We start from the raw sequence: 25,937 nt of genomic DNA, 5'->3' as shown, positions 1-25,937 counted from the left end.
CCCAGCCAGCCCAGCTGCACGGAGAGTCTCGCGGAAGACATGGGCTGCCTGCCAGTCCGGGCCTCCCAAGGAGCGGGCTAGTCCGGCAGCGCAAGGGTTAACCTCCCAGATGCTGCGCGAGATTCAGCGGCTATTAATACCCCGCGCACTGGTCTATCTGACAGAACAAGCCGGCTGCTCGTGATGTGTGTGCTCCTGGGTGCCAGGGCGCTTCCGCGGGCTCGCCCGGTGCCAAGTGCACTGCCATCTGCCAGTAGAGACGCACCCTGAGCCATGTGCTGGAGGAGCGGCTCTGGCACACCCTGGTGCCCACCACCTGCCACTGCTGAGGCCGCAGGAGAGCCGTAGAGAGGGACAACCTGTGCCCCTGGGCACTAGAGAAGAAGGCAATGCCAGGGTGTCCAGACTCCAAACAATGTTAGGAAAGTGAAGGCAGGCACTTGAAGTGACTGAAAACTGACAGGAAGAGCCAGATGTGCTGGGGTGCTGACTGAACAGCTGAGGAGTTGGGTGCTGATTGAAGAGCCCGAAACGTTGGGGGCTGACTCAAGAGTAGGATAAGTTGGGTGCTGACTGAAGAACCGAAGAAGTTGGATTCTGATTGAAGCACCGGAAGAGTTGGGTGCTGACTGAAGAGCAGAGGAGCTGGGTGCTGACTGAAGAGTAAGAAGACTTGGGTGCTGACTGAAGAGCAGAGGAGCTGGGTGCTGACCGAAGAGTAAGAAGACTTGGGTGCTGACTGAAGAGCAGAGGAGCTGGGTGCTGACTGAAGAGTAAGAAGACTTGGGTGCTGACTGAAGAGCAGAGGAGCTGGGTGCTGACTGAAGAGTAAGAAGACTTGGGTGCTGACTGAAGAGCAGAGGAGCTGGGTGCTGACTGAAGAGTAAGAAGACTTGGGTGCTGACTGAAGAGCAGAGGAGCTGGGTGCTGACTGAAGAGCCGAGGATTTGGGTGCTGACTGAAGAGCAGAAAGCGTTGAGTGATGACTCAAGAGTAGGAGAAGGTGGATATTAATTGAAGCGCGGAAAGAGTTGGGTGCTGGCTGAAGAGCCGAGGAGTTGGGTGCTGACTGAAGAGCCAAGGAGTTGGGTGCTGACTGAAGAGCAGAGGAGTTGGGTGCTGACTGTAGAGCTGAAGAGTTGTGTGCTGACTGAAGAGCTGAGGAGTTGGGTGCTGACTGAAGAGCAGAGGAGTTGGGTGCTGACTGGAGAGCCGAGGAGTTGGGTGCTGACTGAAGAGTAAGAAGACTTGGGTGCTGACTGAAGAGCAGAGGAGCTGGGTGCTGACTGAAGAGTAAGAAGACTTGGGTGCTGACTGAAGCGCTGAGAAGTTGGGTGCTGACAGAAGAGTAGGAAGACTTGGGTGCTGACTGAAGAGCCAGAGGAGTTGGGTGCTGAATGAATTTCAGAGGAGTTGGGTGCTGATTGAAGCACCGGAAGAGTTGAGTGCTGAATGAAGTGCTGGAGGAGTTGTGTGCGGACTGAAGAGCCGAGGAGTTGGTTGCTGACTCAAGAGCCAAGGAGTTGGGCGCTGACTGGAGAGCTGAGGAGTTGGGTGCTGACTTAAGTGTAGGAAGACTTGGGTGCTGACTGAAGAACCTAGAGAAGTTGAATACTGATTGAAGAACTGGAAGAGTTGGGTGCTGACTGAAGAACTGAGGAGTTGGGTGCTGATTGAAGATCTGTAGGTGTTGGGTGCTGACTAAAGAGAGAAAAAGAGATGCGTTTGGCACTCACTGGAAGAGACAGAGATGTTGGGTGTCCTCACAAGAGCTAGAAAAGTGTGTATTGACTAGAAGTGCTGTTGGTGTTGGGTTTTGACTGAGAATGCTCAGGGGTGTTGGGTGCTAGCTTAAGAGCCGGAGACATTGGTTGCTGAATTAAGTGCAGCATGTGTTGGGTATTTACTACAAGAGATGTAGATGTTGGGTGCTGACTGAAGAGCCAGAGATTTTAGATGTTGACTGAAGTGCTTGAGGTGTTGTGTGCTGACTGAAGAGCCAGAGGTATTGGGTATTGACTGAAGAACTGGAGATGTTGGGTGCTGACTGAAGAACTGGAGATGTTGGGTGCTGACTGAAGAACTGGAGATGTTGGGTGCTGACCGAAGAACTGGAGATGTTGGGTGCTGACTGAAGAACTGGAGATGTTGGGTGCTGACTGAAGAACTGGAGATGTTGTGTGCTGACTGAGAGCTGAGGAGTTGGGTGCTGCCTAAAGAGCCAGATGTGTTGAGTATTGACCGAAGAACTGGAAATGTTGGGTGCTGACTGAAGAACTGGAGATGTTGGGTGCTGACTGAAGAACTGGAGATGCTTTGTGCTGACTGAAGAGCTGAGGAGTTGGGTGCAGCCTCAAGAGCCAGATGTGTTGAGTACTGACCGAAGAACTGGAGATGTTGTGTGCTGACTGAGAGCTGAGGAGTTGGGTGCTGCCTAAAGAGCCAGATGTGTTGGGTGCTGACTGAAGACCCAGACATGACTAGCTTCTGGGATGTGGAGGTGGAAGAGCTTCCTGAGAGGAGGTGGCACTGACAGGAGCTCGCACAATTTAGGATTTGCAGGAACTATCCCAATATCAGCTGCAGAAAGCTGTAAATGAGGTGATACGGACCAGAGGACGTACCCGAGAAGTCACCTTCGCACTTGGCCCCAGGAGTATTGATTGACCTTCATTGGTCGCCTCAGAGGACCTGTCCGAGGCCACAAAAGCCACTTACTGGCAGAAAGACTAGCAAGTTCCAGCTGGTGCCAGGCATTCTGTCTCAGTGACCTGGGATGACCAGTAGGCTGTCTGAAAATATCAGTGACCATTTGAACAGAGTGCACAAACGGAAGCTTTTAAGGGTAGCTTTTGTGGTCACCGAAACTCATTGTTATTTTATTTTGCAGCCTCATCCCAAACACAGAAAGAAGTGAAGTTTTCTTTGACACACAAGAAGGCTCAGAATTGAACCGGAAGTCTAGGGTGAGGGAATTCACTTCCGTGATTGCTCCAGGTTCCCAGGCATCGGTTCTGAAGGATTCTCATCTCCGCACGTGGTCCACAATCAACTTTAAATCACTGCCTTTGTTTGGAGGAGTCACCATCAAGACCCGGAAGTCCATCCTGGGGTCAACAGAGGGTAGGCCATGAGGCCTCATGGGCCCTCACAGCAGCTGGCAAGATGGCGGGAACCCCTGACCCGGGCAGAGGAAGGGGTATGAGTCCAGCGACAGCTCATGGGGTTTCATGACTGACAGACAGGCACCGCCCCAATGCATCGTGGGACTGAGGTGATGGACACGTTCTGCTTCGTCTGCTTCCCACGAGAGGAGATGGAGCCCCTGAGGGCCAACAGGTGAGTGTCAGTGGGACGTTCACCGGCGGGTGGGGCGAGTTGGAGCCCCTAGTTAGTAGTAAAAGAACCTATAGCTGCATTTCTGTGCCACATACAGTAGTTGTGGTGCAGTGTAGTTAGTGCAGTGCCGGGGCCTACCTTATATAGACGGCCACTAGAATGATGTGATTCTGCTTCTGCACCATTTATGTTTACATAATTATTGATTTCCGCATTTGCCGCATCATCAATCATCTGTTGCGTAATCTGAAGATTTTAACAAAACAAAATTGTTTGTAGCTCAAATGGATCAAGAGTTACTAAAAACGCTGCAGCACGTGTTGTTTTGGAAGGCCTGTCAGAGATTGGCTGATCCCTTTTAGTACCTTATTGACGTATTTGGGTGTAAATCTGGTACTGATGAGGAGAAAACATTTGCCCATACATTGTTAACATGAGTAAAAACAAGATAATGAAGTTACCTTATATTTTCTCAAAATGTGCCACATTATGCCACTTAATTTGACTTTTCCCCCCTATAACATAGTCAACCCTGCCGCATAATTCCAGAGGCCCTGCCTGTATAGTGTTGTCACTACCGTACACAGCGTTTTTCAATGTCCTTTCTATTTTTTCATAGGAAAGGGTGCAAAAGTTAATACATATTCCATAATCCAACGAAACAACAAGCTCGGTGAAAATGATAATGAATAGCTTCAGAAATAATTCCTGATATACAAAGAAATATCCTTATATGGCAAAAAGAAAGCAGTGGGTTTATTGGTCTTTTTCGATTTCAGTGGGTCCAAGTTGGATAGGCTTTTTTATGTGTGATCACTGCACTACGGAGCCCTGTGCCCTGTGCTTAATGCCGCACAGGGTCGTTTTGGGGTCACTGTCACCTTGATGAGCGCTGCTCCCGGTGCAAACAGTGCTGCACGTGGGTGCTGTGCCGTGGAGTTTGTGCTGTTCATAGTGTGCGTCGTTTAGGATCTGTTTCCACCACTTGAATATTTGAGTTTACATTCAGTCCCTGCTGTGCACGGTTCAGTGCTGTTTGTGCTGTACATGGGTCCGCACTCTCTAGGCCGGTGACTTCTGCAGTGCTTTCCACGGCCTCTGCCTCCTGGCTGAGGAAGTGTGTGCCTGCACACATGACCCGATGCAAACGAAGGCTCGACAGAAGCTCTGTGATACCAACAGAAATAAGCATCGGCAATGCCAATAGGTCTGGTTTACGACAATACCAAGCCAGACCTAAAAATCCATGTACTTTAACGACTGCTTTTCCTCCCATTTTTGCTGCTGCTAGAGAAAAACGCCATAAATTACCTAGATGTCCAAGACACTTTCATAGCATGACAGTGGCATGTGTGTGTACATTCAAGCTCAGGCATGTGGATAAATAAACACATTTATCACAGCTGGGTGGATAGCGAGCGCTTTTATTGGAAGCACACAACTTCTGCCCAATCAAAACATGTACTCCTGGCTTTTAACATGTGGGTGGGGCCGAAATGACTCCCCTGGTGACGATCACATTATTCTCTGGCAACAGCTGCGCTTACAAGCCAGACCACAAAAAACACACCACCTTCTTATTTCAGCTTGCAGTGTCCAGGTGGCCGCCTCGCCAAACCTGAATATTTTTTAAATGCAAACATTAGCCGAAAAGCGCTTTGACAGCTCGTCAGGGGAAGTAAGCGCTATATAATGCAACTGCAGCTTTCATGATCCATAGAAGAGAGAGTATTCCATGTGTGGCATTAGACGTTGCAGTCTTTTCCTGCCTTGGTTGTTTTCGGTTTTGCACTATGTGCTTGAGCGCAGTTGCAAACCTGCTTGTCTGTTGCACTGATCCGACAAGTGTGTTGAGGTGCCCTATTATTGTTGCATGCTGGGATACTCGACAGCTACCCTGCTTGTTCGGAATGCTGGAGACAAGGAATCCCACTATTCCGAATGCGTCCCATCATTGAATCCGCATGAGGGTCCAATTGTATTAATTTATACATGGGATGACTAAACACAAGGAATGAAATAATTTTCATATTCCCTTTTAATTCTGTCTGCGACGTAACGAGCCACACAGGAGCACACACTGCCCTAGGAGTATCTTACCATATCTATATTCTACTCTTTTTGAAAGAGCCCTGATGAAGTTCCTGTACGGAACGAAACGCGTTGGCTGTACTTTGTTCGTGTCTGAATGATCGTGAAAAAATCTCAAGAATTAAAAGAAGAGAGATCTTATACTGTTTGGACTATTTGATTTAATGTGTCCGGACACAAGGAGTACACCTTCCACCTTTGGCTTTACATGCTGGGATACCTGCCTCGTGGTTCTAGTTGCATGTTTTTAGTGCCGCTTTACTTCCTTATCAAAGATGGTATGGGATATTGCTATCTTCCACATGCTGTGAATGTGCTCTGCTGGTGTCTATGGGTCTCTCTGCAGCATTATTATAAATTGTGCTGTAGTTGATGTTTTTTGGGCGTGTGTGTATGAGGAAGTTGAGGGATCTGACCACACCATAATTGAGCCAGGAATTAGTCTATTTTGTTAAAGACTATAGGCTTTTTAGATATGAAACTTGGTTAATTTTCAATAAATATATTTTTTGCCCAAGTATTCATTTTTAATCTCACATTTACACCGGAGCACTGCACATCACGTGAGTCCCCAGGTCTTGGGTACAAACCCTGGCAGGAGTATTTTCTTTCGGGAATCACCGGCCTGTGCACTTAGCAGAGCCTCTTTTGGGCCGCGATTGTGGGCTCAGAATGTGATCCCCCAGAGTTCCAGATGACGATGCTCCGCCAGTAAGGGTGGGCTGATGGACTCTTAACTCCTGTTGGGTGTTGTCCCGACCACCCGGGGGATCCCTTGCACTTTTTCACAGCAGTTATTGGTTTACTATTCCTTTCTCAAATGGACTTTGCACCTTCTGATAGTTTTTTGTAGTATTCTGAAGGGATTGGAGGTGTAACAGTGCTTAAACTAATTGTCCCTTTTTGACCCCTTTATAAAGTGTGTTTTTTTGAAGTTGAGGGATGACCAAGGAGTCCATATTGCTTCTGGTGGAGTATTTCTACTGTATATAGAACATGCATATTGCAATAAATGTACAAAAGAAACATCTAATTTGTTTACTGCCGTCTAGAATTTGCCTAAGTGTTTACCTGTAGCAAGAAACATACATACATACTTCACTACTCTACTGAAATAAGTAATTACAGTTTAGTTGTAACTAGTTTGAGCGAAATTGTGCACATTTTTACTTTCGAAATAAGCACAATTCTCATGAAAACGACACACAATTGTGCAGATTCTGAAAAATATATTTGACAGTATCTTTTATGAAATTTGAATACGAGGGCATATATGGCGTACAATAATCACAGAATCAGGAAACTGCTTTGAGCAGAAAATGGCTTTTGGCTGTGACATTAGAGCTTCTGTGGGGCATTTTCTGTTCAAACCAGTCTTCCAATGGCAAAAATTCCCCTAACTAACTGGTTTGGCAAGCGGCAAAAAATTGTGGAATATGCATAATGTAAAATTTGCAAGATTTCACCTGTGTAATAAAATGTTTGCTGGGGCTCAGTGGTAACATAACTGTGCTTGTTGTCAAAGCCAATAGATTTTGCATGTATTTTACATATTATAAGCTAAAGCAAGGGTCAAAAGAGAGTTTATGTAGCAGTGATCGGGCTATCATTGGTTGAAAGAATATGACGAGCAGTGCTATAAATGGGCAGGTACTGTCCGGTACTGAGTACCTGCACTTCTTTCATTTGAAAGAGAGAGTGCCTGCACTTCTCATCACTGCTGCTTACATTTAATGGGAGAGTACTCTAAATAGGCAGTACCTGCACTTTTATATTTCCATTTAAAGCACTGATTGCAAGTCACCATGGAGTCCTGCAACGTGTGGGGCAAGATACATGTGGTTCAAATCAGGGCGTTCAAGTAATCTTTGGCCATCAGACATATAAATTACTATGGCCTGGTTTAGATCTTGGCGGAGGGGATAACTAGCCCAGCGTATTATGATCCCATTATATCCTATGGAGATTGTAATACGGCGGACGGGATATCCGTCACGTTTGTGACGACATTTTCCCCTCCGCCAAGATCTAAGTCAGGCCCTTCGTGTCTAAACATCAGTAGGAATGTGAGCTGGGCTGCGTGATATGGAAGTGTTTCATGGTCAGACTCCTGAGCACCAGAGAAGGCGATTCGCTAAACTTGCATGGTCGCTTTGACCATCGTTGTATCTACAAGAACGCATCCCTGGGTGGTGGCCAAAGATGCTGGGCGGGAAGCGCCTCATGGTGGTAAGAGCCACTTTGTGGAATCAACAGCCTAGGGTCATTCGCCCCATTCACTCGTTGACTTTGTTAAGCAGGACTTTGAACGTACATAGGCTGAAACAAGATGGCGACGGCTGATGCATCCCATGCACAGTGTTGTTTCTTCCTGCATAATATTGTATGTATTGCTGGGGTAGTTTATCGATGTCTATGTATGCATTTGTAGATACCATAAGGATGTTGCATTTTAGTGGTAATTATATAGGTATTTGTATTGTTTGTATGTATTGCTGCTCACTTATGTCCTTGCATCTGTTTGTGCTTTACATATGAAACTAAACTATTGCCCCATAATGAAACTTGACCCTACACCTCGTTTCTGTATATGATTAGGATGCTTCTCAGTGACTGGCAATCTTTAAAACGTGCATTGGGGGGTACTTTATCCTGTATAATAGAATCACATTTAAAATAAATCCTAATGCATGTCTCTGTGCTATGGTTGCTTCGATGTAACACGCACTGAATTCTTTATCACTTTGTTTTAGAGGTGGTAATACAGAAAATTTAAGGGGAGAACGGAGCCAGAGCGGAAATAAAGGTCTGAGCACAAATTAAGCCAGCAACATCATTGGCTTCTGTAACATGCTTGGAGGGTTGGGAGGAGGTGCAGTGGATGGGTGAGGGGGCAGAGTGATAGTCTGGTAGTGCAGGAAGTCTCTGTCAGCCACATGTCACTCTACTGACTCTACTCAAGCCCCTACCTTTTTTTCACAAGAGCCTATCGCAGTCTCACCCATCTTTCCTCCTCCTGCTCTTTTTCTCCTTTCCCGTTTCTCACCGCTCCCCCTCCCAAATTTCCTCTCCTTTCTCAGGTATCCCTCACCGGGCTGTCATCTGTCTCTCCTTCTCTGCGCTGCCTCTTTATAACCACTGTCTATGGTCCTTTCCCCTGCACTTTTTCTCCCTCTTCAGTCTCTTTCTTCTGGCCCTTTCTGACTCACGCCACTCACTCCCAGCTCGACCCAGCCCTGTTTTGACTCGAGGTCACGAGAAGACCTTGGGCCAAGCTAGAGCCAGGTACCTGGCTTCAGCCCGGCTCCAGCCTTCAGCGGCTAATTGAAAAAACAACTGAAAACCATGGTCATCATTGACTTGGGAACTCAGTGGAGTACCCTCCAAGGCCCTGTCGCTGCACTTTACGAGGTAGGGCAAGACATAGCGAATTCATTGGCTGGGGCTATGATGATCTCACTAGGAGCTGACTTGACCACTGAGGGCAATGGACGTAAAGAAAGTCGAAACATCTCGATGCTGACTTATTTGATTGTGGGGCAAAGCGACCTGAAACCTAATTCTGGCGTACATACTTGACCCAAAATTAGGGATCCTGTGCAAATCACTGAATTTTTTCTCACCTGTCTCCTTTGGGATGAAGTAAAAACAGACAAAGGCCCTGATTACTGATGGACAGAGGTTTTGTTTTACTGCAATCAGTCAACACCAAAAATTGTGAGTGCAGTATTTTTCAAGATTCCAAATTTGCCTCTAAAAAATGAGGAATTCCATGTGGAATTAGTGTATTCTGCACCAACGTTTTCCCTTGCAAAATCCAACAGATTTGATTTACCAAAATGTAAAAAGGAACATTTGCAAGGTTCCTACAGTAGTTCGAATTCCTAATCCATGTGTAAATAGGGGCTTGCAGAGGGGTCAGAATTCACCAGCCCACTTAGAATATGTTGAACTGGACATACATGTGCAGGTCCATTGCTTACTCTGATCCTTCAATTAATCAGCAATTCTCAGATATAAGGAAACTGAGTCACAGGTGGGTGACACAGTGTTCTCTGGAACTCACTCTTTGACCAATTGGATGCTAGAGCTCAGATCACCTCTTGGTTGCACAAATGACGACTGCGTCTGTAGACCACACCTCATTCAAAATGAGACCCTCATCGGAGCACCTTACCCGGCCCTGAATGGTAAGAGTAGAACTAATAGAGGTAGAGGCACACTGGACTATAGAGAAATTGAATGATTCACCAGCAACCCGGTGATTACGAGCAGCGGGGTAGTCGTCACAGGTCAGGCCTTCAGCGGCATGGAACTAGCATATCGCAAAAAAATATAATCTGACATAAAGATCATGGCATCAGTATTCTTTGGAATAATAGCAGCTAGCAGGAGGGAATACCAGAAAATGTAGACGTAATGGAGTGTTATTTTTGTAAACAATATTTAGGACAAGATATTTTTGGCAGACTATATTTCTGCTAACAGTATTCTGACAAACAACTTCTTCAGTCGAAGCCCACCGATGCCCAGGCAAACCTAATGGATACACTATGATGAAACCAGACCACAGTGGATAGAAACAGTACCTAGATCAGAGGACAAAACTCTTTACCTTCATTCGCTAATAAAGTGGTAATACGTTGCCTTGAAAAAGCCCAAGGGATTGTACACGAAACAAGTTGATTGCTTTCTAAGAACTATAAAATTATGTCTCCTCGCTTACTCAAGATAAAGACCCATAAGCATACTGCATTATTTATAAGATCTGCGAGAGAGTGCTCCAACCTCACAGTACATAGAGAGGAGTTTCTCCCCTCAGACCAGTCGGGTTGCCAGGTGATGCCTTTATATTACCGAGCTGCATTAGCCGGATCTTAAAAATTGAAGATTTTTCCAGATGAGACTCAACAGCAGTGTTATTGTGGTCTGGCCATATAACCCTATTTCTCTACAGACACTTGCAGTAGTTGGCTTTTATTTCACAAGTCTAATCAGGTTTTTTTATCCAAATATTTGAAACTGAGACAGACACCTCTCAGAATGCATCATTAAGTTGAATGTAAGGCCCGGACTGGAAATGGGGTGTCCTGGTAACAGGTAGCATGTGGTCACCCCATTGTGGATGTAAACACAAAAGGTAAGCTGCTTCTGTCCAACCTGAGTTAGAAGGTCCCATTTTGTTGGCTGGAATCGTTGATGTCAAGGTGGACACAGCCTCTGCTTAAATGACAGCTTGAGTCGCGGGCAGTTAGAAGGTTAGAAGTCAGTTTAAAGGTCAAGAAGGAGGAGAAATTAATTGACGTTGGAATGGGGCAGTCGTCTTTTGAAGGTGAAGGTGTGGTTAGCATGTCTATTAGGGTCAGGATGGGGGCAGAGGTCGCATAAAGATCAGAGGGCAAGGAGGGCCCTTGTCAGGACCTCTACTTTGCTTCAAAGGAGGCCAAAATGATGAGACAGCGTTGACTAAATTATGCACCAAGAAAAGGAAATTTATGTGGTCTATGTTGCATATTCTTTTGAAATAGTTTTTTGTTTAGGTATTTTAATACTTATTAATACTGGCCCGGCAAAAGTTGATCCTGAATGCAGGATGAATAACTACAAGTTTACTGGCTGATCTTTCCAAAGGGTCTGGTGCTACGCGGCTCCACACATGGAGCTTTTATTAAATAATTGTTTAGCTTTCAACTATTAAAATGGTAGCAGGTGACGGGCGGGTTGCACATCCCAACTAAATGGCTGAAAGTATGATGTCCGTTCTAAAAAACAGAAATACACTCAAATTATCATGGTGGTGCTCACCAAATTGGCTCTCTGCTACCTTGTGGTGTTAAGCATTAGATGAAATAAGACAGCCCATTCGTGAAAAGACCACGAGTAACCAAAACTAATTTGTCTCCCAAATTCTTATTGAATCTTGGAAACTTTCAATAATTCTTGATTGCCATAAATCCATTAACAGTCCCTTCGGAATTGACAATCACTTCCAAATCAGAAAACATGTGTTTCGTCCAATCGGACTTCATCAAGGCTATTTGTGGCAAATTTGTTGTTGGTTCTTTGGCAAAAAGGCTAGTATGATCTGCCAGTTTGTGACGTCTGGCTCAAGAGTGGTAGTGGATGTCTACCAGTACCTCAGTACTGGCCATTTAAAGAAAGAAAAAACAAAAGAAGTCAGTTACGTTGAAAAGGTAGTATCGGCCAAAGTAGTGGTTGTAATGTTGGACGGCTGTGACAGGCCAAACAGAGGGGCAGATTTACAAGCTCCTTGCGCCGCTTTTGCGCCGCCATTGCGTCAACGTGGCGTGGCGGCGGCGTAAAAAATGCGGCCAATTTACAACGTGACACATCTAGGGAGATGCGGCACGTTGTAAAGCCCTGCGTCACATTATACCTGCGTCAGGTATAATGCATGTAAGGTGGGCGTTCCCACTGAGGAAAGCCTCATAAAAGTGACGCAATGAAATCTATAAGATTTCACTGCATCACATCTAGGACGCCACTGCGTCAAAACATTACACCTGTTTAAAGCAGGTGTAAGGAGTGACGCAGTGTAGTGGGAATAGGCCTCAAAATGCATTGCTGGAGTTGCGTCGTGCTTGTGACACGACTCCAGCAATGCGTGACTTTTGCCCCAACAGATGCGTGACAATTTCTGACGCATCTGTCAATCCTTGCGCCATGGTGCGCCATATTGTAGATACGGCGCATCTCAGGGTGGCGGAGGAAAAGTGACGCATCTCTAGAGATGCGTCACTTTCTTGTAAATCTTTTGTTGAAGTATTGTGGAGTAGTCCATTACTAGGGATCAATTTTTTAGTCTGTTTGAACTAGGAACAGCTTTTTTTGTGAATTCTGCAAGTTATGCAGCAGACGGAGGATCATGTGGCCACACGGTATCCATAAACATACATTAAGCGGCGCCCACGAAGGAAGAAATACAGAATAATTAATGAAATATGTCTGATAGCACCCTTTGTTGACTAATGCATACGGTATATTAAATATTTTTTTTAATGATGAGTTATGGAAGAAAAGAGTGAGTAAAGACGTTTAAAGTCAGATGATGGCTAAAGCGGAATTAAAAGCATATATTTTCATCAACATATTTGACCATTTGAAATATGAACTCGGTGGCAGTGGTGCATTAGTACACGGGCACCTTCTGATGACGAATTACCAAGTGAGAAGAGGCCTGGTGGATGTCACTCAGTCTTCACAAGGCCTGTCACTGAAGGGGTCCCCGGGACCTGCTCCTTTCCGCCCTCTCTCTCTCCCTCATATAAATATTCGTCTCTCCATGGCTCAGCGAATCCCCGCCCGATCTTTGTTCTTGCAGCACAAGCATTAATGAATGCGTAAATGATTCAGCCCTAGCTTAGACCGACTGATGGGAGAGGCGACACATCCCTAAACCAGCGGGGGTTACAGCTGGCTCTTGTCACGCGCCCACCAGCCACCCACACCCGGCAGGCCACGCTGGAGCTCTCAGAAACAACATAAAGACACAAGCTCTTAGCTCCCATGACAAGTTCATGAAAAGACACTAACGCATGAGAGAAACACCTTATAGGGATGCGAACGCCTAGAGCCGAGGGAGAAGGCAGAAAAAAATACCCCCACTTTGTACCACGTCCATACCTCTGAGGGGGCGGGTGAGGCAGGCAGGAGATTGCTCCCCCTGGTGGAATTATAAAATCCTTAAATTTCCTTCCTTCCTTTTCTCCGTCCTTCTTTCAGTCTTTTGTAATTTCTTCCCTATATCATTTTTTCTCTCATTTTCCACCTTGCTTTCCTCCCTTTTTAATCTTTTCTGTACTTTTATCCATCCAATCATCCCATCAATCGATCCATCCATATGTTTTACATCCATCCATTCTTCTCTCCATCTTTCTTTTTATCATGTTACCTTTCTCAGCCTTCGTCTTTTTACTTTTTCGTCATCCATCAACCGTCCTTCATTTTTTCCATCGATCCATTCTTCTGTCAGTCCTCCCTTCTTTCCACCCACTCACCTATCAATTCATCTTACCGTACGTCTTTCTTTCGATCCTTTACTCTATCTTTTCTCTCCATCCAGCCTTCTCTCTGCAAACCATCACAGATTCTTCCCTCTACCCATCTTGCTCACCAGTCTTCCAACCCCCTTTCCTTCCATCCATCGAATCTCTCTCCATTCATCTCACAATCCATCCTTCTGTCCGTTCTTGTCTCCTTTCATTCGACTCTGCGATCATCCATCCACCCTCTCTCCACCAATCTCTCCATGCCTCTTTCTCCACACCCATCCCTCCCTTACTTCAACTGCATGAGGTCGTATTTGTGAGCATCCCGAAGGCATCTCTGATTACATTCAAAGGAGCCATAAACAGCCTTTTTAATGTTTCATGTTACACAGAACAACCTATTGGCATCCACACCCCGCTAAAGCTGCTAAAGTGGAGGGTTCATGACGTCTCTACCCACAGCCGTGCGAACAAGACGCGCCCACGGTATCATTTCCCCCTTCCCCAAAGTTCTCCTATGTTTTTATTTGGAATTTCTGTGTGATATCTAATGGGAGGGGCAGCCTTACAAGAGGTCCACTGATGCCCAACGGGAGGGGGCAGCCATACAAGAGGTCCACTGATGCACAACGGGAGGGGGCAGCCTTACAAGAGGTCCACTGATGCCCAACGGGAGGGGTCAGCCTCACAAGAGGTCCAGTGACGCCCAACGGGAGGGGGCAGCCTTACAAGAGGTCCACTGATGCCCAACAGAAGGGGGCAGCCTTACAAGAGGTCCACTGATGCCCAACAGGAGGGGGCAGCCTTACAAGAGGTCCACTGATGCCCAACGGGAGGGGTCAGCCTTACAAGAGGTCCACTGATGCCCAACGGGAGGGGCAGCCTTACAAGAGGTCCACTGATGCCCAACGGGAGGGGGCAGCCTTACAAGAGGTCCACTGATGCCCAACAAAAGGGGGCAGCCTTACAAGAGGTCCAGTGATTCCCAACGGGAGGGGTCAGCCTTACAAGAGGTCCACTGACGCCCAACGGGAGGGGGCAGCCTTACAAGAGGTCCACTGATGCCCAACAAAAGGGGGCAGCCTTACAAGAGGTCCACTGATGCCCAATGGGAGGGGACAGTCTTAAAGAGGTCCACTGACGCCCAACGGGAAGGGACAGCCTTACAAGAGGTCCACTGATTCCCAACGGAAGGGGGCAGCCTTACAAGAGGTCCACTGATGCCCAACGGAAGGGGGCAGCCTTACAAGAGGTCCACTGACGCCCAACGGGAGGGGGCAGCCTTACAAGAGGTCCACTGACGCCCAACGGGAGGGGGCAGCCTTACAAGAGGTCCACTGACGCCCAAGGGGAGGGGGCAGCCTTACAAGAGGTCCACTGACGCCCAACGGGAGGGGGCAGCCTTACAAGAGGTCCACTGACGCCCAACAGGAGGGGGCAGCCTTACAAGAGGTCCACTAACGCCCAACGGGAGGGGTCAGCCTTACAAGAGGTCGACTGACGTCCAACGGGAGGGGTCAGCCTTACAAGAGGTCCACTGATGCCCAACAAAAGGGGGCAGCCTTACAAGAGGTCCACTGATGCCCAATGGGAGGGGACAGTCTTAAAGAGGTCCACTGACGCCCAACGGGAAGGGACAGCCTTACAAGAGGTCCACTGATTCCCAACGGAAGGGGGCAGCCTTACAAGAGGTCCACTGATGCCCAACGGAAGGGGGCAGCCTTACAAGAGGTCCACTGACGCCCAACGGGAGGGGGCAGCTTTACAAGAGGTCCACTGACGCCCAACGGGAGGGGGCAGCCTTACAAGAGGTCCACTGACGCCTAAGGGGAGGGGGCAGCCTTACAAGAGGTGTCCACTGACGCCCAACGGGAGGGGGCAGCCTTACAAGAGGTCCACTGACGCCCAACAGGAGGGGGCAGCCTTACAAGAGGTCCACTAACGCCCAACGGGAGGGGGCAGCCTTACAAGAGGTCGACTGACGCCCAACGGGAGGGGTCAGCCTTACAAGAGGTCGACTGACGCCCAACGGGAGGGGGCAGCCTTACAAGAGGTCGACTGACGCCCAACGGGAGGGGGCAGCCTTACAAGAGGTCGACTGGCGCCCAACGGGAGGGGGCAGCCTTACAAGAGGTCGACTGGCGCCCAACGGGAGGGGTCAGCCTTACAAGAGGTCGACTGACACCCAACGGGAGGGGGCAGCCTTACAAGAGGTCGACTGACGCCCAACGGGAGGGGGCAGCCTTACAAGAGGTCGACTGGCGCCCAACGGGAGGGGTCAGCCTTACAAGAGGTCCACTGACGCCCAACGGGAGGGGGCAGCCTTACAAGAGGTCCACTGACGCCCAACAGGAGGGGGCAGCCTTACATGACACCCAACGGGAGGGGGCAGCCTTACAAGAGGTCCACTGACGCCCAACGGGAGGGGGCAGCCTTACAAGAGGTCCACTGACGCCCAACGGGAGGGGGCAGCCTTACAAGAGGTCCACTGATGCCCAACAGGAGGGGGCAGCCTTACAAGAGGTCCACTGACGCCCAACGGGAGGGGTCCGCCTTACAAGAGGTCCACTGATGCCCAACGGGAGGGGGCAGCCTTACAAGAGGTCCACTGACGCCCAACGGGAGGGGGCAGCCTTACAAGAGGTCCACTGACGCCCAACGGGAGGGGGCAGCCTTACAAGAGGTCCACTGACGCCCAACGAGAGGGGGTAGCCTTACACCAGCTCCACTGTTCCTCAGCAGAGAGCTTTGCTGCTGCTGGGCTGGGGCACACCAAATGGACAATTTGATATTTGTACTTGAGAGACTATTCTCTTATGATGACTATAGTCAATATTGTTTATGGGTGCAGAGTGGCTGCTTCTCAGGTTTGAGTAGTGCTTGGTGAACCCCAAAACATGCCCCCTTCCCCTCCAACCAGTGGGTCGAATCACAAAGGTCAACTTAGACTTAAGTCTAAGTCTACACCTGAAGTCTAAGGCCCAATTCACAAAGGTAAATTCAAACTTCAGGTCTAAGTTTACCTTTGTGAATTGTTCCCTAAGACGTCAGGTCTAAAGTGAGACTAAAGGTCTAAAGTGAGGCTTCTGGTCTAAAGTGAGACTTTTGGTCTAAAGTTTACCATTGTAAATTGGGCCCAGTGTGTGTGAGATCCCTGTGAGTGTTAGACTGCAGTGATTAATAGAAAAAAAATCATAAGTGCAGGGGCTCCAAGTCTTTCTTGGTTGCTCGTTGCTGTGGTTGCCAAATACCAAGGCTGCTTAATCTTGATTAAAGCTTCAAGCACATGGTGCTTTCATCGTTTGCCCAGCGATCACTGTTTCTGTATTGCGGCTTCTTTTTCAACCCTGTTTTCTCCCATTGCTACTGTTTTGCTATCTTCCGCTCCCTCCTCCTTCTTCCATTTTCTACCTTTCTATCTCTTGATCTGGGTCAAGTCTAATGATGTAAAATTAAGTTATTGTTCCTAAAAGTAAGTGCTGGTACACGCCCATGCTGTCGCAAATTAAGCACTGTGTTACTGTGCCTTGAGTTCCTGGCCTGGGTGTTTATAAAGTGGCGGACGGCTCCCACAGAGGCAATAGAGTCAGCCCTTTCTCTACATCTTCTCCCTGAATCTGTAGTCTTGATTACATCTATAACATATCCCTCCGGAGCAGCTTCCCTGAAGGAAGGATGTATGATGTTACAACGCATGCTTTTACAACGCATGCTGTTACAACGAAATTTTTACAACGCAAATGCAGTGACAACGCAAGTCTTTACAACGCAAGTCTTTACATCGACTTGCACTAGATGGCGTGCTAACATTAAAAAAGTGTAATTTACTATTCTAACTCCAGTCCACGTAACAGTAGGGAAGGTGTTTGGATAGTAAACTACACTATTTTTAATGTTAGCACGCCATCTAGTGCAAGTCGATGTAAAGACTTGCGTTGTAATGGCATGCGTTGTCAATGCATTTGCGTTGTAACAGTTTCGTTGTAATGGTAGTGCGTTGTAAAAGTTGCGTTGTAAAGGTTGTTCCCCCTGAAGGAAACCTGACCAACTAAACACATCTGCAGCAACTACAAAGCATGTTAAAAACAGGGCAGGCCTGCTCTGCCCGCAGGGGCGGCTCCTCCGGTTGAGCTTGGAGCATGGCACCACTTAATTGCCACAGAGACGAAAAATTAAATGGTAATGGTAATAAAGTTAATTCATTACTATTTTATGTGTCCGTCAACCCGAGTGTCAGGACGTGGCTGGGCCTGTTGAGTGACAGCAGTGGTGGGCTGCCTGACTGTGCACTGGTTTAAAATGCTCAGGTCCCTTTGGCCGGCTGTCTTGCGATGGCCAGCCTCACATGCAGATTATACTCCTCTCAACCCGGCTGTCTCAGACAGCGATTTTGAGAGCCCTCACATGCCTCTACTGTCCTCGGGAGCGGCTAGAGATGCCGCTCCCCCCAATGTTGACACTGCTCTCATGCAAAGCCAGGATTGGTTAGGCCCAGCTGGACATGACGTCGGTGACGTCAGGAGAAGACGGGGACTGAGCGAGGTGGAGGTGTCTTTGGAAAATGGTAAGTAAATTTATTTTTCTTTTATGTATTTAAGTGTATGTATGTACTTTTAAAAATGTATTAAATCTTTTCCCCACCTCTCTAATCGGTGGACTTTCCAGCAGCCACTGGCAACAAGGGGCCTCACACCTAGTCAATCCGTTCACACTCCAGAAACCACATCTGGCTCGTGAGTGACAAAGCCTGCAAAGATGCCCTCCGCCTCTTGGCTGGAGATCATACTTTGAACTGCACCTTAAACTTGAGAAGTAGTGATTGGCGGCCCAAGTACCACTGACGGAGAACGAACATTGAAGTTTCACTCACTTAAGTTAAAGACAAGTCCTACATGGACCTGTACGGTACTTCTTGGATGCTTGGATCACCATGCAGTTCATTCTGCAAAGCTCATGTAAAGAATGTTGGAGGCCCTTACTGGTCTGTCCTAACAGCTGCTTTGCAGTGCTTCATGTGAGGAGACTCCTCCCCAGTCAGCCAGCTGAGATCAGAAGACTTCGCCCAAAAGCACCCAAAAGTCCTCCAGATGTCAATCATAATGAATCTGTGGGTGAGCGACAACCAAAATATTCCAAGTACATATAGGCTACCAGAGTTGGGGTGGTGCTGTCAGGTAAGAATTTCACCAACAATTGCACCCTTGGGGACGTGGGACTCCTGTAGCTCTGCAACACCCACTAAGCTTCATCTGCCATGACAGGAGCACAAGCCAATCATCAGCCTTTGGTCTGATTGATGGGAGAGTGTCCCAATGGTACACCTGGGTGTCTCTTGATCCTTATAGGGTCTGCATTAATACATCAACCAGCTCTCCCCAGCCCAAGCTGGATCCTGATCTTGTGCCTTGGGCTGTGAGGTGTCTTTGTTCATCTTTATTCATAACAACGAAAGAGTGTGCCTTATTAGAAAGAAGAGCATGTATGTGGAATCCAACTAGGTTCTTTAGAAAGCCCTCACTCACCAACCTAGTTGGTGACATGCTTCATCATTGGGCCCCACCAGGAGAGGCCGAATGCCACCCTGGTGTGCTGCAATGCCAGAATTACTGCAGAGCTGGTATTGTGTGATTTGTGATAAGTGAAAGTGGATTAAAAAATGTCAAGATTGTGTCAAAAAAGCAAATGTAATTAATTGGCCAATCCGACATAGATAAAAACGAGATGTGGGATATACAACTGAATAAATTGTTCAGGTATATCCACTAGTGTGTGGTCAACATGTTTCTTCCTATGTGTGATAATTAATCAGGCATTCATCAGGACCAAAGAAAGGTGAACCTCTTCTTTTTTGTTCATCTTTGTTTATCCAATATTGTAGTGCATAGTGTGCTTGCAGTAAACACTGGTTCTGATCCCCTTTACACCACTCCTTTGAACCTGTTGGCATGCCCTAACCCCAGGTTGTTAACCCCAAGGTAGTACTAGGTATCTCAAAACATACAATGACAGGACACCGAAGCCTAACAGGTAGTCAGGTATGGTCCCACTGTATCCAATGTTGTTGAATGTTTTTAATGCTACAATCAGATGCAAAGTTCTAAAATTTTGCAAGCTACCGAACCTGGCTATTTTTCTCTTCTAGAACACACCAGTCTCGCTTAAACAGGATTTTAACACCAGGACTAGTAGTTTCCAAGCTATCTGTTGTGTGAGACTTAGTACCCCAGTGGCACATCTATAGGTGACCACCACATAAAGAGGCAGGCAGTGCATTAATGCAATGCTCTTAAAACAACAGCAGGTAATGTACCTGTGTACTAAATGTCAGGTATACAATTGCTTTACTTGTAGACAGAGTATCAGATCTGCATGTGATGTGGTTGGGGATTGAATATCAATGGGCATGGGATGTATATGTATACTGATTATAAGAGCTGCATACTATGGACTTGTACAGTGAATTCGAAATCAGAAAGCTGCATGTTTTTATACTTAATATCAGAGCTGCATGTTATGCACTTGAGCATCAAATATCAGATCTGCATGTGATGTACTTCTGTACTGAGTATAAGATCTGCATGTGATGTAGTTGCGCACTGAGTATCATATCTGCTTGTGAGGCCCTTCTGTACTGAGGTCACCGTGTGATCAAGACGTGTACTGAGTATCAGATCTGCATATGAGGCCCTTTTGTACTGAGGTCACCATGTGATCGAGACGTGTACTGAGTATCAGATCTGCTTGTGAGGCCCTTCTGTACTGAGTATAAGATCTGCATGTGTTGCCCTTCTGTACTGAGTATCAGATCTGCATGTGTTGTCCTTCCGTACTGAGTATCAGATCTGCATGTGATGCACTTCTGTACTGAGTATCAGATCTGCATGTGATGCCCTTCTGTACTGAGTATAAGATCTGCATGTGTTGCCCTTCTGTACTGAGTATAAGATCTGCATGTGTTGCCCTTCTGTACTGAGTATCAGATCTGCATGTGATGCACTTCTGTACTGAGTATCAGATCTGCAAGTGTTGCCCTTCTGTACTGAGTATCAGATCTGCATGTGATGCACTTCTGTACTGAGTATAAGATTTGCATGTGTTGTCCTTCTGTAGTGATCTCACCATGTGATCGAGACGTGTACTGAGTATAAGATCTGCATGTGATGCCCTTCTTTACTGAGTATAAGGTCAGTGTGTGATCAACATGTGCACTGAGTATAATATCTGTATGTGATGCCCTTCTTTACTGAGTATAAGGTCAGCGTGTGATCAACACATGCACTGAGTATAAGATCTGTATGTGATGCCCTTCTTTACTGAGTATAAGGTCAGCGTGTGATAAACACGTGCACTGAGTATAAGATCTGTATGTGCTGCCCTTCTTTACTGAGTATAAGGTCAGCGTGTGATCAACACGTGCACTGAGTATCAGATCTGCATGTGATGCACTTCTGTACTGATGTCACCATGTGATCGAGACGTGTACTGAGTATAAGATCTGTTTGGGATGCCCTTCTTTACTGAGTATAAGGTCAGCGTGTGATCAACACGTGCACTGAGTATAAGAACTGCATGTGGTGCACCTGTGTACTGGGCCCCAGATCTTCAACTGATGTTCTTTGACATCAACCTTTAGATCTGCAGGTGTTGTACTGTGCAGCTGGCTGCGGATCTGTAAGTGATGAAACCTTTGCAGGGAGACTTCCTCCTGCAGGAGTTGCACTTCTGCAGTGATCCTCAAGTGCATGCTTGTATAGCGATCTCCAAACCTACAGGTGTTGTACTTGTGCAATAAACTTCAGATCTGTGGGCAATGAACCCTGTGCAGCAAGATGTACACTTCAGGTGATGAACTTGTGCCGTGATCCCCAGCTGATGTGCTTCTGTAGTGATTTACAAATCTACTTGCATCGTAGTTCTGCAGTAAGCCTAAGGTCAGCAGATGATGTAAACTTTCTAGTGAGATGGTGTAACTTCTACAGAGAGCTTTCCTTCTTCGGCCAGTGCACCTGTCCAGTGAGCCCCAAATAATAGATTTGTGCAGGGATCTTTAAATCAGCAGGTAATGTACTTGTGCAGCAAGTCAGGGGTTTAATTATCTAGCTGGCTTCAGAATTCAATCTCAATTAGGCACAGCTCTGAGTTTAAGAAATTTTTGGAATGCAGAAGAGTGAGAAATTATGTTAGTGTTTCCATTTTAATTTATACTTCTTTATGAGTTGATCCTTGAAGAAAGATCACTGAAATAATATAGTTGAACGATAAAATTTCATATAACATCAGGCACCTGTCATTTGAGATGTCATCAGTGATGTCACTGACCATGTCATGAGTGATGTAATATGTGACGTCATCACTTTCACTGTTTTTCACTGGTTTTGTATGAGTGAAATGTCCAACTAACTAAAAAGTCCCTGAAACCTGTAGTTTTTTCAGTGAATTTCTAAGGTTTTTTAAATGCTAATTTGTAATTATAACGTGCCTGAAACCTATGTTTTTTTCAGTGAATTTCAAAGTTTTTTTTAATGCTAATTTCTAACTATAACGTCCCTGAAACCTATGGTTTTTTCAGTGAATTTCAAAGGTTTCTTAAATGCTAATTTCCAACTACAACGTCCCTATTAAGTCCCCTTGAATCCTGAGGGTCCCTGGGGGCCAACTAGCCCACCAGGTTCCTCCAGTAAGCGCCACAGAGCTGCGTTGCAGAGAGGTGTTCCGACGCCACGCCCCTTTTTACACCACGCTGCAAATGTGGCCTCTGGCGCACTGCTCCTCGGAGGATGAAGTCCACTTGTGTCCTGAGGTCCTCAGGACACAAGAGGACCTCATCACTTCACCAGCAGTGCACCAGAAGCTGCATTTGCAGAGTGGTGTAGAAAGGGGTGTGGCCTCGGACCACCTCTCTGCAACACAGCTCTGTGGCGCTTACAGGAGGTAATTAGTGGGCTAGTTGGCCCCCAGGGACCCTCAGGATTGAAGGGGACTTAATCCCCCAATTTACAACGCTCCAAGGGGCGGTTTGTACACTTGTTATATCAGGCTCGCTGCCTCCCTGCACCACTGTGTAAACGCGCCCTCTGGCGCGTTGTAACTTGGGGGATTAAGTCCCCTTGAATCCTGAGGGTCCTTGTGGGCCAACTAGCCCACCAGGTTCCTCCAGTTTGCGCCACGGAGCTGCGTTGCAGAGAAGTGGTCCGAGGCCACCTCTCTGCAACACAGCTCTGTGGCGCATACTGGTGGTACCTGGTGGGCAGCCCGGGACATTGCAGGAGCCGGCCCTGGGGGGTGGTGGTCCCCAGGGCCATCAAGGGCTCTAGAATGGGGGCCGCATGACCCCCTCCCATCATATGCACAGCCCCGGGCAGGTTGTTGTCCCCGGGGCTTGGGGTGGGCCGTGAGGGGCCCTGCAAATAATTCAAGAAAGCTCTGGGGAGGTGGTGGTCCCCGGGGCTTGGGGGGGTCTGTGAGGCCCCCCCACACAATTTTTTTTCTTTAGGCACAAGCCCTGGGGAGGTGGCGGTCCCCGGGGCAGCGGGGGGCCATGTGTCCCCCGTGCATATTTAAGGAACTACTGAACGGATTTACACCATTTAACAAAAAGGGCACAGTCTAAACCAAGACCTACCTTTTTGCCAAATTTGGTGTAATTCTGTTCAGTAGTTCGGGTTGTAGCCTGTAATAAAGTTGCAATGGAAATTAACATGGAGAAAACGCACTTTGGGACCCCCCTTTTTTCTCGTCCCCCGCTTGACGAATCACCCCAAAACTTTCAACACCCAAACTGAGTGGTCCAACCCTTTTTTTAATAAAAAGATATTGGCAAATCAAAAAACGCTTTTCCTATGAAAACTAGGTCCTAACTATAACTAACTACTGGCAACCGCCAGTAGGTAATATATATATATATTTATATATTTATTATTATTTTACTTTTATTTTAAGTGTATATATATATATATATATATATATATATATATATATTCAAAAACACAATCAACAGAGTCAGCGCGCTCTCAGGAAAAGAAGATCCGTCTTCATGAAAGTATCACCAAGTGTTTATTTCATAACGTGTTTCGATTTCATCCGAAACCTTGTTCACGTGAAACGTGCCAAGCAACAAGCCAGTGAAAATATACACATAGTGAACATAAACAGAGGACACAGTTAAAAATCATTGCAGACATGTTGGAACGGTTAAATCACATTATAGAGAGGAGAACTTCACCAGGGGAGTATTAATTTGCAGTTATCAATGCATGATGCATATGCAAGTGTATCACAGTGATCCAGAAACAATCAGATAGTAACAATAATAACAATGATCTCACCATAATCGAAGTGTGTATATATGCCTTCAAAATCAGCAAGCTATATTGACCTCCCATTCACAGACACGCATAGAATATGAGCCTAGTTATGACGGTAAACCTGCAAGTAACCGCATGATTGCTGCAGTGCTAAAGCCGTGGCTAAGGGTGAATGCCGAATGCGTGGGTGCGAGTCAGACTAGCTGAGGTACACCGGGAGACTGCGGCATGCCAAGGCTAAAGATGACGTGCTCATAAGTGATGTGCCAGTCCTGGGCAAGTGCCCTGGAGTGCAAAACATAATGAATGCGTGGACATGATGCGCCTATTGTCCAGTGTGGTGTCAGTACAGCCAGTGCCTGACTGTCATCATAAGTGGATCATCACTGGAAAAAAGCGGGGGAGAAGGGGGATCGTGGTGTGGGGATCTGTAGAAAAGACTGTTGGGCACATCCATCGGACGTCTCCACAAATGTGAGGAGATACCCAGTCACCGCGTGTAGCTCAGAGAGCTCTGTCTAAGGCAAGTGCCCTGCATGGAACTGTGGGACAATAAGCAGAATGTTACTGTCGGAGGGCGTAGCACATCACCGGCAATGCACAAAAAAAATCTGGGGCAAATGCCCATGTTGCAAATGTGTGAATTTTCTGTGTGATAATACACCTCTCCCAATCGTCCGTCTACCAATCACACCCTATATACAATTGCAAAGAAACAATGTCATTCCTGGAATAAAAAATAGATATACTCCACAGAGTCCAACAATCACTAATAGTCTGCCAGTAGAAGAGACAGTGAAGGTGTGATCACAGGGAAAAGGGTAGGAACAGTAAAGAAATCATAATCATGAACCTCTAATCCCGAGGACTTGCATAAAAGTGAACATAACACTCTATCGCATGTTGCACGCTATACTAGTGTGAGCAGGAGTGCAGGAGAGAAAAGACCGCTGCGACTGCACACTCGTGCAGCCGCACACTAGAAACTAGATGCATACATATTACAATGCAAGGGGGGGAAAGTTTAAAGGAAAAGGGGGTGGGGAGAGGGGGAGGGAGGGAGGAAAAGGGGGGATTGGGATAAAAGCACGAGGGAATGTGTAGGAAACAAGACAAACTGGCAAAATGCTCTGATTACCAAAGAAAAATGATTTTCCATTGAGATGTATTGTGAGCTCCTCATCCTGATTTAATCCTCCTGGACTCTTGGTTTAAAGTCTATGCTATACTTAGACTCTCTCTGCCTAAGTGTGAGCACCCTATTGCCACCCCTAGGGTTGCGGTCGGTCAATTTGTTCAAGGATGAAGAAGCTCATGTCAGAAGTATTGGAAAAATGATTCTCACGGAAATGTTGTGCGACTGGGTATTTAGGGTCGTTGTTGATTATGGCCCTACTATGTTCGAGGATCCGTTTCCTAGCCATGAGTGTCGTGCTGCCGATGTATCACAGCTTGCATGGGCACTCAATGCTGTAAACGACAAAAGAGGAACTGCATGTCAGGAATTGAGTTATGTCCTTGTTTACCCCATTGTAATTGATCTGTTTGCAAAATTTGCTGTTTCTACAGGCCTTACAATGGCCGCATGGAAAGAAGCCTTTAAGGCCATGTTCGTGCCTCCTGGGTTATATGGTAATATCACTCTGCACTAACATATCTCTGACATTCCTCCCTCTCCTGTAAGCTATACTGGGCCTGTCTGGAATGGTGCCCCCTATGACATTGTCAGATTTGAGGATGGCCCAGTTCTTGCATAGGATCTGTTTGATGTCCTTAGAGTCAGAGCTGTACGTCATGATCATTCTGGTCTTATCTTCGTCAGTGTTGGTGGGTGTGATGGGTTTGTCTGAGATAGTCAGGGCTCTTTCTACACTTTCAGCCCTCTCTCTAGCTTTCGTGAGTACCCAGTTAGGATAGCCACTTTCCCTGAAATGGTCTACAATGACATTACTCTCAAGCTGGTAAGCTTCTTCGGCGTTACAGTTTCTTCTGGCCCTCAGCAGTTCACCATAAGGGATGCTCCATTTAAGAGCCTCAGGGTGACTGCTAAGGGCATGAAGGACACTGTTACCCGGCGTGGACTTCCTATAAAGTGCCATATGTACCTGGTTTTCACTGATAGTAAGGCAGACATCAAGGTATTCAGCCTTGTTGTTGCAAACATTGCCACTGAGTACGATGTTGCACTCGTTGA

General features: G+C 46.8%; 1 protein-coding gene across 1 annotated transcript in view; it reads left to right on the top strand.

The window, feature by feature from the left end:
* Positions 1-246: 246 nt before the first annotated feature.
* Positions 247-25,937, top strand: part of SBK1 (SH3 domain binding kinase 1) — a 547,139-nt gene continuing 521,448 nt past the window's right edge. Inside the window, exons 1-2 of the mRNA XM_085628379.1 lie at positions 247-1,293; positions 2,891-3,339. Coding sequence (XP_085484505.1) covers positions 3,257-3,339 — 83 coding nt within the window. The 5' untranslated portion in view covers positions 247-1,293; positions 2,891-3,256. The remainder of the gene's footprint in view (positions 1,294-2,890; positions 3,340-25,937) is intronic.

Source organism: Triturus cristatus, chromosome 10 (genome assembly GCF_964204655.1).
Source record: "Triturus cristatus chromosome 10, aTriCri1.1, whole genome shotgun sequence".
In the NCBI taxonomy this organism is placed as follows: domain Eukaryota; kingdom Metazoa; phylum Chordata; class Amphibia; order Caudata; family Salamandridae; genus Triturus; species Triturus cristatus.
The sequence above is the reverse complement of the archived record's forward strand: the minus strand, read 5'-3'. Positions and strand labels throughout refer to the sequence as shown.